The sequence below is a fragment of the Myotis yumanensis genome, unplaced genomic scaffold (assembly GCF_028538775.1).
Source record: "Myotis yumanensis isolate MYYU_CA2020_CCGP unplaced genomic scaffold, mMyoYum1.0.hap1 SCAF_22, whole genome shotgun sequence".
Lineage (NCBI taxonomy): Eukaryota > Metazoa > Chordata > Mammalia > Chiroptera > Vespertilionidae > Myotis > Myotis yumanensis.
In genome coordinates this window covers 11,522,829-11,536,643 of record NW_027223773.1, presented here as the reverse complement: position 1 = coordinate 11,536,643, position 13,815 = coordinate 11,522,829, and the positions used below count along the sequence as shown (strand labels likewise).

The following is a 13,815-nucleotide window of genomic DNA, read 5'->3' as shown; positions in this document are numbered from 1 at the left end:
TCTGGGAGGATAGAGGTTTGGTGCATCTTCCCTTCACTCCACTCCCAGCTCCAACTCCAGGAATGAACTATCCCATTCATTTACTATTGTACACCTTACAAGAGGTGCCTTACAGTTCTTTCTGGGAAGAGTATAATGAATCATCTTTTTCCCAGCAGTAGGCCAGCAATCATCTTAATAACTGCTGGGTTTCTTTTTAAGTTGTGTTTTGGGCTTTAATACATTTTTATTGATTTCAGAGAGTAAGGGAGAGGGAGAGAGAGAGATAGAAACATCAATGATGAGAAATAATCATTGATCGGCTGCTTCCTGCACGCCCCCTACTGGGGACCCAGCCAGCAACCCAGGCATGTGCCCTGACTGGAAATTGAACTGTGACCTCCTGGTTCATAGGTCAATGCTCACCCACTAAGCCACACTGCCCGAGTAGTGCTAGATTTTTTTTTTTCTGATCTTAGCTTTCAGAAGGGGACTAATGATGATGATGATGATGATGATGATGATGATAAATAGTAATAATGAGTGCCTGAGTTCCAGGCGGGGAACGATTCACTCAATAGGCAGAATAAATGACCTAGCCTTCATTTCAAATATGAAGAAGGCATTCTTAGGGAGTACTAGACTCGCCGGAAAAATAAATTAGCCTACCTCAAATATCCCAACACAGCCCTGAGCAGATTGCATCATTAACCTTAAAGTACACAGAGCAATTTTGGTGACAACCTGAGAAAGTGACCTGAGCATTCCTGAGCACGTCATGGATCCTAAGGGACAGAGGAGAATCAGCGCTCCCTCTTACAGAGCCGTTTCGCCAGGGACCATCCCCCAGCTGCGTGTCAACTTAGCCTTTGTGGTTCCCGCTCCAGAAATCCCTCAGCAAACTGGATGGGTGGGATGCTGTGGCTGAGCGGCTCTTCTTTTTTTAAAATATAATTTTATTGATTTCAGAGAGGAAGGGAGAAGGGGAGAGAAATAGAAACATCAATCATTGATCGGCTGCCTCCTGCACACCCCTCACTGGGGATCTAGCCCGCAACCTGGGCATGTGCCCTGACTGGGAATCGAACCAGTGACCTTCTGGTTCATAGGCTGACACTCAACCATTGAGCCATACCGGCCGGGCTGAGCAGCTCTTCTTTTTGGCTCTTTGTTGTTGTTGTTTGTTTTGTTCTTTTATATGTTTTTGTTGATTCCAGAGAGGAAGGGAGAGGGAGAGAGAGATAGAAACATCAATGATGAGAGAGGAACATCATTGACCAGCTGCCTCCTGTATGGCCCCTACTGGGGATGAAATCTGCAATGGAGGTATGTGCCCTTGACCGGGAATCGACCCCGGGACCCTTGTGTCTGCAGGCTGACGCTCTCTCCACTGAACCAATCCAGCCAGGGCCTTTTTGGCTCTTTGCTTGGTCCTGGGCAAGCTTACTTGGCAGCCTCCTAGGGAGGAGGGTGGGGAAACGCCATCCTTAGCTGGCTGGCAAGAGAGGAGTTCAGTGGGGATGGTCCCTAGACTCAGCTGGTTTTCCCAAGAAGAGCAGAGAGAGTACAGGTGTCAACGGGGGATGGCAAACCTGCATCATTTTGATCTTCCCGCTGTGCTCCAAGACGAGGAGCAGGTGCTGGTGTTTCTCCTGCACCTTCAGGAACACCAGGCGCTTCACCCAGTGCTCCTCCTCCTTCCAGTCCTTCCCTTCGGGGAGCACCTTCAGCTCCTGCCCGCTGCCGAAGTCCCAGATCTTAACGGTTCCTGGGCACAGAGGGAGACGCGGTGGGTGGAAAGGAATTGGTAGGAAGCTGGGCTCTTATCTCAGAGAACACGGACCTCATTGAAAGCTTTCTGCCCACGATTTATTCTATGTCCATTTCCCACTGAAATGTGAGTCTCCCTGGCCTTGCTGTGCACAGTGTATGTTTCTGTGCGCCTTGATTGGACACAGGCTGACAAACATGAAACGGGCCCAGGCAATGTCTTGAAATTGCGACCGTTTTCTTTGAACTCTCCTATCTGAGCTTTCTGTCTTAAATGGACCTTTTCTGCCTTTATTCTCCCAAGGCTTTCCAGTTTGCTAAATACCCCCGATATCTATCCACCTGTACATCTAACATTATGCCACAATTACTATTATTATTATTTAAAAATATGTTTATTGACTTCAGAGAGGAAGGGAGAGAGAGAGAGAGAAACAGAGAGAAACATCAATGACGAGAGAGAATCATTGATCGGCTGCCTCCTACATGCCCCCTACTGGGGATCAAACCTGCAAACCCAGGCATGAGCCCCGACAGGGAATCGAACTGTGGCCTCCTGGTTCGTAGGTGGATGCTCAACCACTGAGCCACACCGGCTGGGCATCCACAATTGTTACTAATAGAAAGATCATCACTGCAATAGTAAAGATCGCAGGGTCACCTCAGGGTTAGGTATAGTGGGCTGCCCCTCACAGCACTTTGCCTCCCCTCCCTTAACTGTTAATACTTAAAACACCCTCTGGACTGGATGACTAATGCAATAAAATATTATGCTTGCATGAAAATAGTGCCATCTCAGCCACATTGAATGAGTCACACATAATGCTTATGTCTGATAATAGCTGTGTCCATTGCTCAGAATTTCTATTATGACTAATTTTCACCTTGTGCAGGGTTGCTAAGAGCAGGGGACTGCCTTCTTAGGATCTGTCCCATGAGAGAGCAGCGGCATTCACTCAATCACACTGTATCCACTCAGCAGAGGCAATTTTATTTCATGGGTATTGCTATCTGCTCACACTTTTAAAAAGCAGACTCTTAGCCTAGCTGGCATGACTCAGGGTTGAGCATCGACCTATGAACCAGGAGGTCACGGTTCGATTCCTGGTCAGGGCACAGGCCCCGTTGTGCACTTGATCTCCAAGTGGGGGGCTTGTGGGAGACAGCTGATCAGTGATTCTCCCTCATCATTAATGTTTCTATCTCTCTCTCCCTCTTCCTTCCTCTCTAGAATCAATAAAAATATTTAAACACACACACACACACACACACACCCACACACACACACACACACAACAACACAGCCTGAGCCTCCAATGTATACACAGCACCTAACCCCAAGGAGCTCACATGGATAGACAAGTCGAAAGGAGAATTCGAGGTGTTCTATGACAAAGCTGGCTGGATATTTTGTGTGGCCCCAAAATCTACCGTCAATAAAAATATTATCAACAACCACTGAACCTAATATGTATATCTTAGCAGATGGTCCCCAAAAGTAGGACTGGATGAGTTAGTGCAACACAGATAAGTCCAAGCAAAGATGGAGGAAGACTGTATGTGGGGAAGACTTTTGCAAACTGTAAAGCAGCTGTATGATGTAATGGAAAGTATTGATTACGGTGAACATCCGTCTCCGGACAAGAATGCCCATCAAAACTACATCAAAATAAAAAGCTTCTGCACAGCAAAAGAAACCATCAACAGAACAACAAGAAAACCCACCTCGTGGGAAAACATATTTGCCAACGTCATATCTGATAAGGGCTTAATCTCCAAAATTTATAGGGAACTCATACAACTTAACAAAAAGAAGATAAACAATCCAATCAAAAAATGGGCAAAGGATCTAAATAGACACCTTTCAAAAGAGGACATTCAGAAAGCCAAGAGACATATGAAAACATGCTCAAAGTCACTAATCATCCGAGAGATGCAAATCAAAACAACAATGAGGTACCATCTCACACCTGTCAGAATGGCCATCATCAACAAATCAACAAACGACAAGTGCTGGAGAGGATGTGGAGAAAAAGGAACACTTGTGCACTGCTGGTGGGAATGCAGACTGGTGCAGCCACTATGGAAGGCAGTATGGAGGTTCCTCAAAAAATTGGAAATGGAACTCCCATTTGACCCTGTGATCCCACTTCTAGGAATATATCCCAAGAAACCAGAAACACCAATCAGAAAGGATATATGCACCCAGATGTTCATAGCAGCACAATTCACCATAGCTAAGATCTGGAAACAGCCTAAGTGCCCATCAGTAGATGAATGGATTAGAAAACTGTGGTACATCTACACGATGGAATACTATGCTGCTGTTAAAAAGAAGGAACTCTTACCATTTGCAACAGCATGGATGGAACTGGAGAGCATTATGCTAAGTGAAACAAGCCAGTCAATGAAGGAAAAATACCACATGATCTCACTCTTTCATGGATAATTAAGACCATTACAAACTTTTGAACAATAATAAATACAGTGGCAGAGCTGCCTCAAACCGATTGTCGGACTGCAGTGGGAAGGCCAGGGAGGGTTGGGGGACAGGAGGGAGGGGAGTAAGAGATCAACTGAAGGACTTGTATGCATCCATATAACCATAACTAATGGACATAAGACACTGGGGAGTAAGGGAGGGCAGGGGCTTGTCAAGGGTGGGGGGAAAAAAGGACACTTATGTAATACCCTTTGTAATACTTTTAGCGAAAATAAATAAAAAAAAAAAAAAAAAAAAAAAAAAGAATGCCCGTCAAAGAAGAGTTATCACGCTCCCGTCAGGCGCTGTGATCTTGCTGTTATGGTTACGTGGTCCAGCCAGGTTCATGCCCTCCCTGGCAACCAAACTACTAATGAGCTCCCTGAGCAAACTCTCAGAGCACTAACACAGGGAGGCCGTGTTTTGAATCTTAGTCTGACCATTATACGCTCCTGTGGCAAAAAGAAATCCACTGTCATCGATAGCTGCAGAAGTCAGTTCAATATTGAAGCCATGAGGGTCTAGAATCTGGTATATTTGGAGGCCAGTCTCAAGTTCCCACACCTATAGGTAAGAACAAGAAAATCAAATGCCTTTCAGTTCTTATCAACAAATTTACAATATTCAAGACAGCCTCAAAATTGGTGCTATGGCCCTGGCCGGTTTGGGTGAGTGGTCATCGCACTGGCCCCTTGGATCAAGGTTCTTAGGTTTGATTTCCAGTCAAGGGCACATAACTGGGCTGCAGGTTATCCCTGCCCTGGTTGAGGTGCGTGTGGGAGGCAACCAATGACTGTGTTTCTCAAATCCCTCTCTCTCTGTCTTTCCTCTCTCCCTCTCCTCTCCTCCCTGCCTCCCTTCCACTCTCTCTAAAAACCAATGAAAAAAATATCCTCGGGTGAGCATTTTTAAAAAAAAGAATGGTGCTACGTCCATCTAACACCCTTCTCAGCATTCTGCCATGAATGTTGATTTGCTCAAAGGAAGTTCTAAACGATGCAAGGCCGCCTCCTCGTGACTGTGCTGCCCTGGGGGTGTCTGTGGCTGAGACAGGCAGGGCCTGTTCCAGGAAGCCTGTGCAGGAAGTAGTCCATTGCTATTGTCAGTATGGAGCAAGATGGAAATGTAACAGAGGAATCCAGCCGAAAAGATCACCCTGGATGTTTTCCCCTCTGTTGGCATTCATCCAAGTTAGCTAGGGGTCGCTTGTAATCTGAGAGAATCCTGAGGAGGGAGCTTTCCAAGGAGTGATTAGGGGCAGGGGATGAGAGAGAGAGAGAGAGAGAGAGACAGACAGACAGACAGACAGAGAGAGAGAGATGGAGAGATGGGGGAAAGGCTAAGACTTCAGAAAAGGCTGCCTCTGTAACCAGGCTGGGTGTAATAATCAGGAAATGCAGGAACATGTCAAGACTCATCATTGCCTGGCCTGTGTGGCTCAGTGGTTGAGCGTCAAACCATGCACCAAGAGGTGATGGGTTGGATTCCCCGTCAGGGCACATGCTCAAGTTGCTGGCCTGATTCCCAGCAGGGGGCGTGCAGGAGGCAGCTGATTGATGTTGAAACCTTGATGTTTCTATCTCCCTCTCCCTTTCTAAAATCAATAATAATAAAAAACTATCAAAAAAAAAGACTCATCATTATCTCTCTTTGGAAACACAGTAGGCACTTCAGTCTCACAGTCCTTAGGTCTGAATCTCCCCTCTTCATGGATTTGCTATGTTCACATGTAATAAAAGTGAAGTGGCAGGCCGGGCCGGCGTGGCTCAGTGGTTGAGCGTTGATTCCCGGTCAGGGCACATGACCGGTTGTGGGCTCCATCCCCAGAGTAAGGCATGCAGGAGGCAGCTGATCAATAATTCTCTCTCATCATTGATGTTTCTATCTCTCTCTCTCCCTCTCCTTTCCTCTCTGAAGTCAATAAAAATATATGTTAAAAAAAATAAAAGTGAAGAGGCAACACAAGATGAATTTGGTTGCACTCAAGTTATCTGGGGCGGGGGCAGCATAAGCAAAGGGCCAGAGCTGGGAAGGTGCATGGCTCCTCCAGGGACCTGAGGGGAAGGTGCAGCAGTTGCAGCCGTGGGCAAACTACGGCCCGCAGGCCGGATCCGGCCCGTTTAAAATGAATAAAACTAAAAAAAAAGACCTACCCTTTTATGTAATGATGTTTACTTTGAATTTGTATTAGTTCACACAAACACTCCATCCATGCTTTTGTTCCGGCCCTCCGGTCCAGTTTAAGAACCCATTGTGGCCCTCGAGTCAAAAAGTTTGCCCACCCCTGAGTTAGGGTGACGGCAGAGAGGTGGGGACGAGGAGGGGGGAGGGGTGAAGGGGTACAGGAGGAGCTGATGGAACAGTCTCAAATGGAGCCAGTCTGCCCCCTGAGGCCATGCTCTTCACCTCTGTGTGCCCCGGGGGCTAGAGGGGTCCTTAATGGAGAAAGTGTGTCACTGGTGAATGGGTTTCACAGGTCACCCATTTCCTGGCCTGAAGCACAGCCCTCTCCCCCGCTCAGGCACGGAAACGCACCTTGATGTCTGTATCCCCAGGGAGGATACTTTCCCCTGGAGAGGTCTTCTGCAGGGAAGCAGCACAGAGTTTAGTTTTCACTTCCCTCTACTTACTCCGAGGCATTAGCATAACTTATTTATTTTTTTAATCCTCACCTGAGGATATTTTTCCATTGATTTTTAGAGAGAGTGGAAGGGAGGGAGAGAGACACAGAGAGAAACATTGATGTCAGAGAGGCACATCTATGGTTGCCTCCCACACACACCCTGACCAGGGCCCTGCAACTGAGGTACATGCCCTTGACAGGAATCGAACCTGGGACCCTTGAGTCTGCAGGCCAACGCCCTATCCACTGAGCCAAACTAGGGCGGCGTTACCAGAGCTAAGCGATCACTGACTGACCTGGTGAGATTTGGACCTGAGACAATATCCAGCAGGTGTGCAGAGAAGGTCAAAGGTTGCGAGGGGCTGGGAAGGGGTGGAGGGGAAGGCTCACACTGCCCTGTCTCCCTTTGGAGGGCATGCACGGAAGGAACGGAGAAACACTTGAAGCAAACGCCTCCAGCCATCACTGCTACGTGACTGCAGGGGATGCAGTTACAGATACGCCGGCAAGGCCACGCATCCTGGCCTCCAGGGAGCACAGCAAGGGCAGGGCCAGAGGAACGCAGAGGCAAGGACGTGGCTTTCACAGCAGACGAACCCGGTTCATGTCCCAGTCCTGCTGCCCGATCTCTCTGAGCGCTCGTTTGCTCACCGTTCAAATGGAACTCTATCTGTCCACAGGGAACTACTTGAGCATTAACTAAGGGCATGGATTTAAGGCCCTTGGCGCATAGCCCACACCTAGAGGGGTTATAGGAAACATCTATCCAGTTCTTTCCCTTTCTTCTTAACATACCCTCTTTCCAGAGTTCAGTATTAAAAAATTACATATATACAGGGTGTTCCTAAAAATGTATACACATATTGTAGAATTATAAAGGTAGTGTTTATTAAAATACACTTCCTTTTCAGAATTTCATAGAATCTACAGACATTGTGTATATACATTTTGGGGGTACACCCTAGATAGATAGATAAATAAACAGATAGATTTTCTTTAAAATTCTTATTTTTTTTTAAAAAAATATTTTTATTGATTTCAGAGAGGAAGGGAGAGGGAGAGAGAAAGAAATATCAATGATGAGAGAGAATCATTGATCGGCTGCCTCCTGCACGCCCCACATTGGGGATCGAGCCTGCAACCTGGGCATGTGCCCTGTCCAGGAAAAGAATCATGACCTCCTGGTTCATAGGTCAATGCTCAACCACTGAGCCACGCAGGCCGGCCGGGCAAAATTCCTACTCTGATAGTAACAACTAGCTTTATTTATTTATTTGAGCATGTCACTTAATACTAAGCAGTCTGAGCTGGCTTAACATACTTGTTTTTCACGTGTTTGTGAAAACTTAAAAATAGATCGAATGTAGGGCATCATCACAGGTGCCACTGCATTTACTTAATCACCCAAAGACTTCCCAGGAAGAAGGAAAATTTGATCTGCTTTCCTTTTTCTCTCTGCAGAGTCAACACGCACTCACCTTAATGATGGACTCGGAGCAGATGGTAAGCACTTGGTGGAAGTATTTGTTGTGAAGCATGACATTGATTTCTCGTTCATGCGTGTGAGGAACCTGTTTTGTATCTTGTATCATCCTAGTCAAAGGGTACATGTCAATAACAGTAGATCCTGGGGAAAAAGTAAGAGTCTCATAAATACTCAATACTAGAAGGTTATTTTTGAACCAAAATTAGAAGTTTTTTTGTTATTGTTAATCCTCACCCGAGGATATTTTTCCATTGATTTTTAGAGAAAGTGGAAGAGAGAGGAAAAGACAGAGAGAAACATCCATGTGAGAGAAACACATTGATTGGTTGCCTCCTGCACGTGCCCTGACCAGCCAGGGCCTAGGCCGGGGAGGAGCCTGCAACCAAGGTAGGTGCCCTTGACCAGAATCGAACCCAGGACCCTTTGGTCCACAGGCTGATGCTCTATCCACTGAGCCAAACAGGCCAGGGCAATATTAGAAGTTTTGAACCACAAAGGATTTTATGCAACCAGTTGTGTTTGGAAACAGCCAGTCAGTGAGACTAGTAATATCAATGCCTAGGAACTTTAATGAGGGGAAAATGCATTCATTTACTCTAAAACAATTTTGATAAATAAAGCAAATGTGATTGAGCCAGAGAAGAACATTCATTTTGGGCCGCATTAATTTTCAAGTGCAGGCCATTTGGGTCTCACTGATGCCCTCTTTTCAGTAACTTCTGTTTTCTCCGTTAGAGTGCCTCTCCATCTGGTGTAGAGGGAGGATGGAGATGGAAATGGGAGGTGAGCTGCCATTTAGTGATTGAAATTGATTGTTCGAGAGCCCTTTCCAACGAACGAATGATAAAAAACAAAACAAAAACACCCACTGTAAACATGGTCTTATTAAATGTAACCAATGAGAATAATTGCAACCTAGCGCTTGCAACATTACTATTAAATAAGGTTTTTTCCACCCCAGCTGGTTTGGCTCAGTGGATAGAGCACCGGCCTGCGGACTGAAAGGTCCCAGGTTCGATTCCAGTCAAGGGCACATGCCTGGGTTGCGGGCTCGATCCCCAGTGGGGGGCATGCAGAAGGCAGCCAATCAATGATTCTCTCTGATCATTGATGTTTCTCTTTCTCTCTCTCCCCCTCTCCCTTACGCTCTGAAATCAATAAAAATATATTAAAAAAATAAGATTAGCCTAACCGGTTTGGCTCAGTGGATAGAGCATCAGCCTGCAGACTGAAAGGTCCCGGGTTCGATTCCGGTCAAGGGCATGTACCTTGGTTGCGGGCACATCCCCAGTGGGGGGTGTGCAGGAGGCAGCTGATCGATGTTTCTCTCTCATAGATGTTTCTAACTCTCTATCGCTCTCCCTTCTTCTCTGTAAAAAATCAATAAAATATATTTTTTAAAAAATAAGATTATTTCCCAAATCACCATAGTGCAGTACATGGAGAGCAGGCAATTCTTACTTTCCTTCTCCTAAGGGTGTTTGGGTTGGTTTTACAGTAACAGGCTAATCTGCAAGTATGATTTGACTCTCAAGATCAATGAACCATGTATCCTGGTTGAGTATAACGTCTGGGAATATAAATAAAAACCCCAAAGCATCCCATAGCTCAAACAAAAATAAGTCCTCTTTCCTGTTTTTTTTTTTTTTTTTCCCCAATGTGGATTTTCCCCTTTGCATTGAGTTTCTAAAGTCTCTCCCAAGAAATCTCAACGTTATGAAACATTCCAGTAGGAGTTTCGAGTTACTAAACTCTTTCCTCAGGTGTTCAAATTTTAAGAGAAAACCTACTCATGGGTAAAGGACTGTGATGAATAGTTTTCAATCCAAATACCTCAAGATGGGACTAGGAGGAATATGGTAACCAGCCAGTCAAACAACACTCGAAGCTCTTGGCCCTAATGAATCCCAGGGGAAGTCAGAGCAGGTGGTCACTGGGAAATTGCTCAGGGAATGCATTCCGGGTTGGTGTTCCAGAAGGAAGTTGTATTGTTAATATGGTTCATTTTTCCTCCAAAGCTGGAGGGTATGTGCGTGAACAGTGCTCAGCTGTGAGTGGCTCTTTAGTAAGCATGTGTTTCTAAGAGACAACAAGAAAGGAAGGCACCGAATCTGTTGGCATCGGCTCTGGGCATCTGTCAGTTGGGCCTCTCCTCTCTCTCTCCACTTTGTCCAGAAGCAAAGGCAGGTAGGAAGGAGGGACAGCGCCCTTATTACTGTGTAAGTACCGTCTCATTATCAGAGTGCCAAGGGCCAAAACGCCTGAAGAAAGAGGTGCATCTGCTCTAAAATGGACCGTATTCCTGCCCTCCCAGGTTTGGCTCAGTGGATAGAGCATTGGCCCTCGGACTGAAGGGTCTCAGGTTCGATTCCCATCAAGGGCATGTGCCTCGGCTGCTGGCTTGATCTGGGAGGCAGCCAATCGACGTGTCTCTCTCACATCGATGTTTCTCTCTCTTCTCTCTGTCTCTCCTTTCTCCCTTCCACACTCTCTAAATATCAATGAAAAAAAAATATCCTTGAGTTGAGGATTTAAAATAATAATAACAATAATGATGATAATAATAATAAACGTGCTTCCTTTAACCATAAAAGCATAAATAAATAAAATGGCCTATATTCCTGTTCCCAGGAGTCAAAACAGAGCTGAACTGACCTTGTCTTAGCAACAGGTTATACATCCCACGTTTCTGCTTAACCCACCCTGTCACATCTTTCTAGGTATTTTCTGAGGACAGTTAAACATTTTTAAAAAAATATTTTTATTGAGTTTTAGAGCGAGAGGAAGAGAGAGGGATAGATATAAACGTCAATTAGAAAGAAACATCGATTGGCTGCCTCCTGCACGCCCCCTACTGGGGATTGAGCTCACAACCTGGGCATGTGCCCTGACTGGGAATCGAACCGGTGACCTCTTGGTTCATGGGTCAATGCTCAACCACTGAGCCACACCAGCCATGCAGGACAGTTACACATTTTATCCACCCAGCCATGGAAATGCAGGAGGGAATAAAAATGAATTAAATGCCTCCTGTGATGAATAAAGGTTTATAAATTCCCCTTCTAGTTTTGTTTTTCTTCTAGCTTATACTTGTGTACTAGTTAAAAAAGGTTAGAAGTCAGAATATGAGCTCTGTTTGCCATTAGTCGGGACACTTACCTGCAATGAGCATGCCGTGGTTGGCCTCATAGATCATGGAGTAGATCTGCATGTCTCCGGGTCCTCCCTGGCTGTCGTGGAAGACTTGCAACAGCGACAGAGTCTGTATATCCCACACCCTGAACACCTGGGGATGAAAACCACAGCTCACCTCTGTGACACCAGGCCTCCCCTACTCATAGCCGTTCAGAGTCTGTAATATGCTCCTAAGAACTAGCTGCAAAGTATGACTTATTGGATAGTACATACTAGTGCAGGGGTCCTCAAACTTTTTAAATAGGGGGCCAGCTCACTGTCCCTCAGACCGTTGGAGGGCCGGACTATAGTTGAGAAAAAAACTATGAACAAATTCCTATGCACACTGCACATTTCTTATTTTGAAGTAAAAAAACAAAACGGGAACAAATACAATATTTGTATTTGCATGTGGCCCGCGGGCCGTAGTTTGAGGGCCCCTGTACTAGTATTTGCTCAACTCTCATCTGTCTTTTGGTTCAACTACTGTTCAGGGGGAAATAGTCTGCTTAACACATTAAGCGCCCAGTCAGTCACCGGTGACTGACACTATACTTTCCGCCCAGAAGACAAAACAGGCTGGGCGCTTATCGTGTTAAAGGAACTGGATTTTTCCATCATTACAGAAGGGACGAGAAAACATAATATCTCTTATTCTTTGAGAATTTGGAGAAATAATAAAATACTGAGTATGATTTCCAGTGCAATGGAAGCCACGTTTTTCTTTACAGCGTGGATTAGAGAATAGAGGGAAGACATATTTTAGGTGGAGTGTTTCAAATTGCTCTTTCATGACTTAAGAAGATGGGAACATCTCACTAAGTGAGGGTTTTAAGACGCTCCCCTTTCTCCTGCCCAGGCATGTAAGAATTACAGAAAGCAGTTTTCTTTCTTTTTTTTTAATCCTCACCCAAGGACATTTTTTCCATTGATTTTTAGAGAGAGTGGAAGGGAGGGAGGGAGAGACAGAGAGAAACACCGACGTGAGAGAGGCACATGGATTGATTGCCTCCTGCATGCCCCCAACCAGGGTCAGGAGCCTGCAACTGAGGTATGTGCCCTTGACCAGAATCAAACCCGGGACTCTTCAGTCCACAGGCCGACAGTCTATTCACTGAGCCAACCAGCTAGGGTGAAAGCAGTTTTTAGGGATGGTGTAAATACAGTAAAAGTGTGGGGAAATAGGTTATTGAGGAAGGAAAGAGAACTACGTAACTTCTCAAATACATCTTGGATTGGCAAAAGAGACTAGAAAGAATTAATTCAGCAAAACTAGGAAAAGTTTACCCTTTGTCACTTGAAATAATGGTTTTCGTCTTCTCCATCTTCTATTTCAGGGGTCCTCAAACTACGGCCCGCGGGCCACATGCGGCCCGCCGAGAACACTTATCTGGCCCGCCAGGTGTTTTTGCCGCCGCTGCCTGTTGCTTAGCAGCCGACTAGTTTTTTTTTTTTAAACTATCGTCCGGCCCTCCAACGGTCTGAGGGACAGTGAACTGGCCCCCTGTTTAAAAAGTTTGAGGACCCCTGCTCTATTTTTTTTCTTTTAGCAATTTACAGTGTGATTGAATTTCAGAAATAAGTGTGATTTCATCAAGGATTCTATCTCCTAGCATGCATCAGCCTTAAATATTTTTAAATTATAATAGTTATTATTAAACTATTAAATTATAATCTGCCCTAGCCGGTTTGGCTCACTGGATAGAGTGTCAGCCTGGAGACTGAAGGGTCCCAAGTTCGATTCCGGTCAAGGGCTTGTACCTTGGGTGCAGGCACATCCCCAGTAGGGAGTGTGCAGGAGGCAGCTGATCGATGTTTCTATCTCATAGATGTTTCTGACTCTCTATCCCTCTCCCTTCCTCTCTGTAAAAAAGCAATAAAATATATTTTAAACAAATTAAATTATAATCTTTGTTGAGTAAATAAGTGATTATTTTATAAAACTACTTAAAAAGCTTTAATAAGCACTTCTATTCACAAAGATACTAACTTCTTATTTGAGACACATAATGTAGTTAATTGGGCTAAAAGCTTCACCATTGGGGATATAGGCTGGTCCTTCCGTGTAAACCATAAGGATGTCTGAGTCATGTGACTGAGTCATGTGACTTGGGAAGAAGCTTGGACTATACTCCCTGTAGGCCAGTATTACTCAGAGCTTGTACTTCCTTTGTTCTAGTAAACACTTTAAGAAAATTAGCTAGGACATCAAACCTTATCAGCTGTTTGTATTATTGAGTAAACAGGTATCTTGGACTATTTATGAATTTAGGTTCAGAGCCTAGAATGACAGGGAAGCAA

At 45.2% G+C, this 13,815-nt stretch overlaps 1 protein-coding gene across 1 annotated transcript in view; it reads right to left on the bottom strand.

Moving 5' to 3' along the window:
• WDR64 (WD repeat domain 64) overlaps positions 1-13,815 on the bottom strand; it is a 66,145-nt gene that overhangs the window by 28,625 nt on the left and 23,705 nt on the right. The window contains exons 11-14 of the mRNA XM_070401322.1: positions 11,500-11,626; positions 8,333-8,481; positions 4,672-4,795; positions 1,572-1,747 (exon numbers count right to left, since the gene is read on the bottom strand). Coding sequence (XP_070257423.1) covers positions 1,572-1,747; positions 4,672-4,795; positions 8,333-8,481; positions 11,500-11,626 — 576 coding nt within the window. The remainder of the gene's footprint in view (positions 1-1,571; positions 1,748-4,671; positions 4,796-8,332; positions 8,482-11,499; positions 11,627-13,815) is intronic.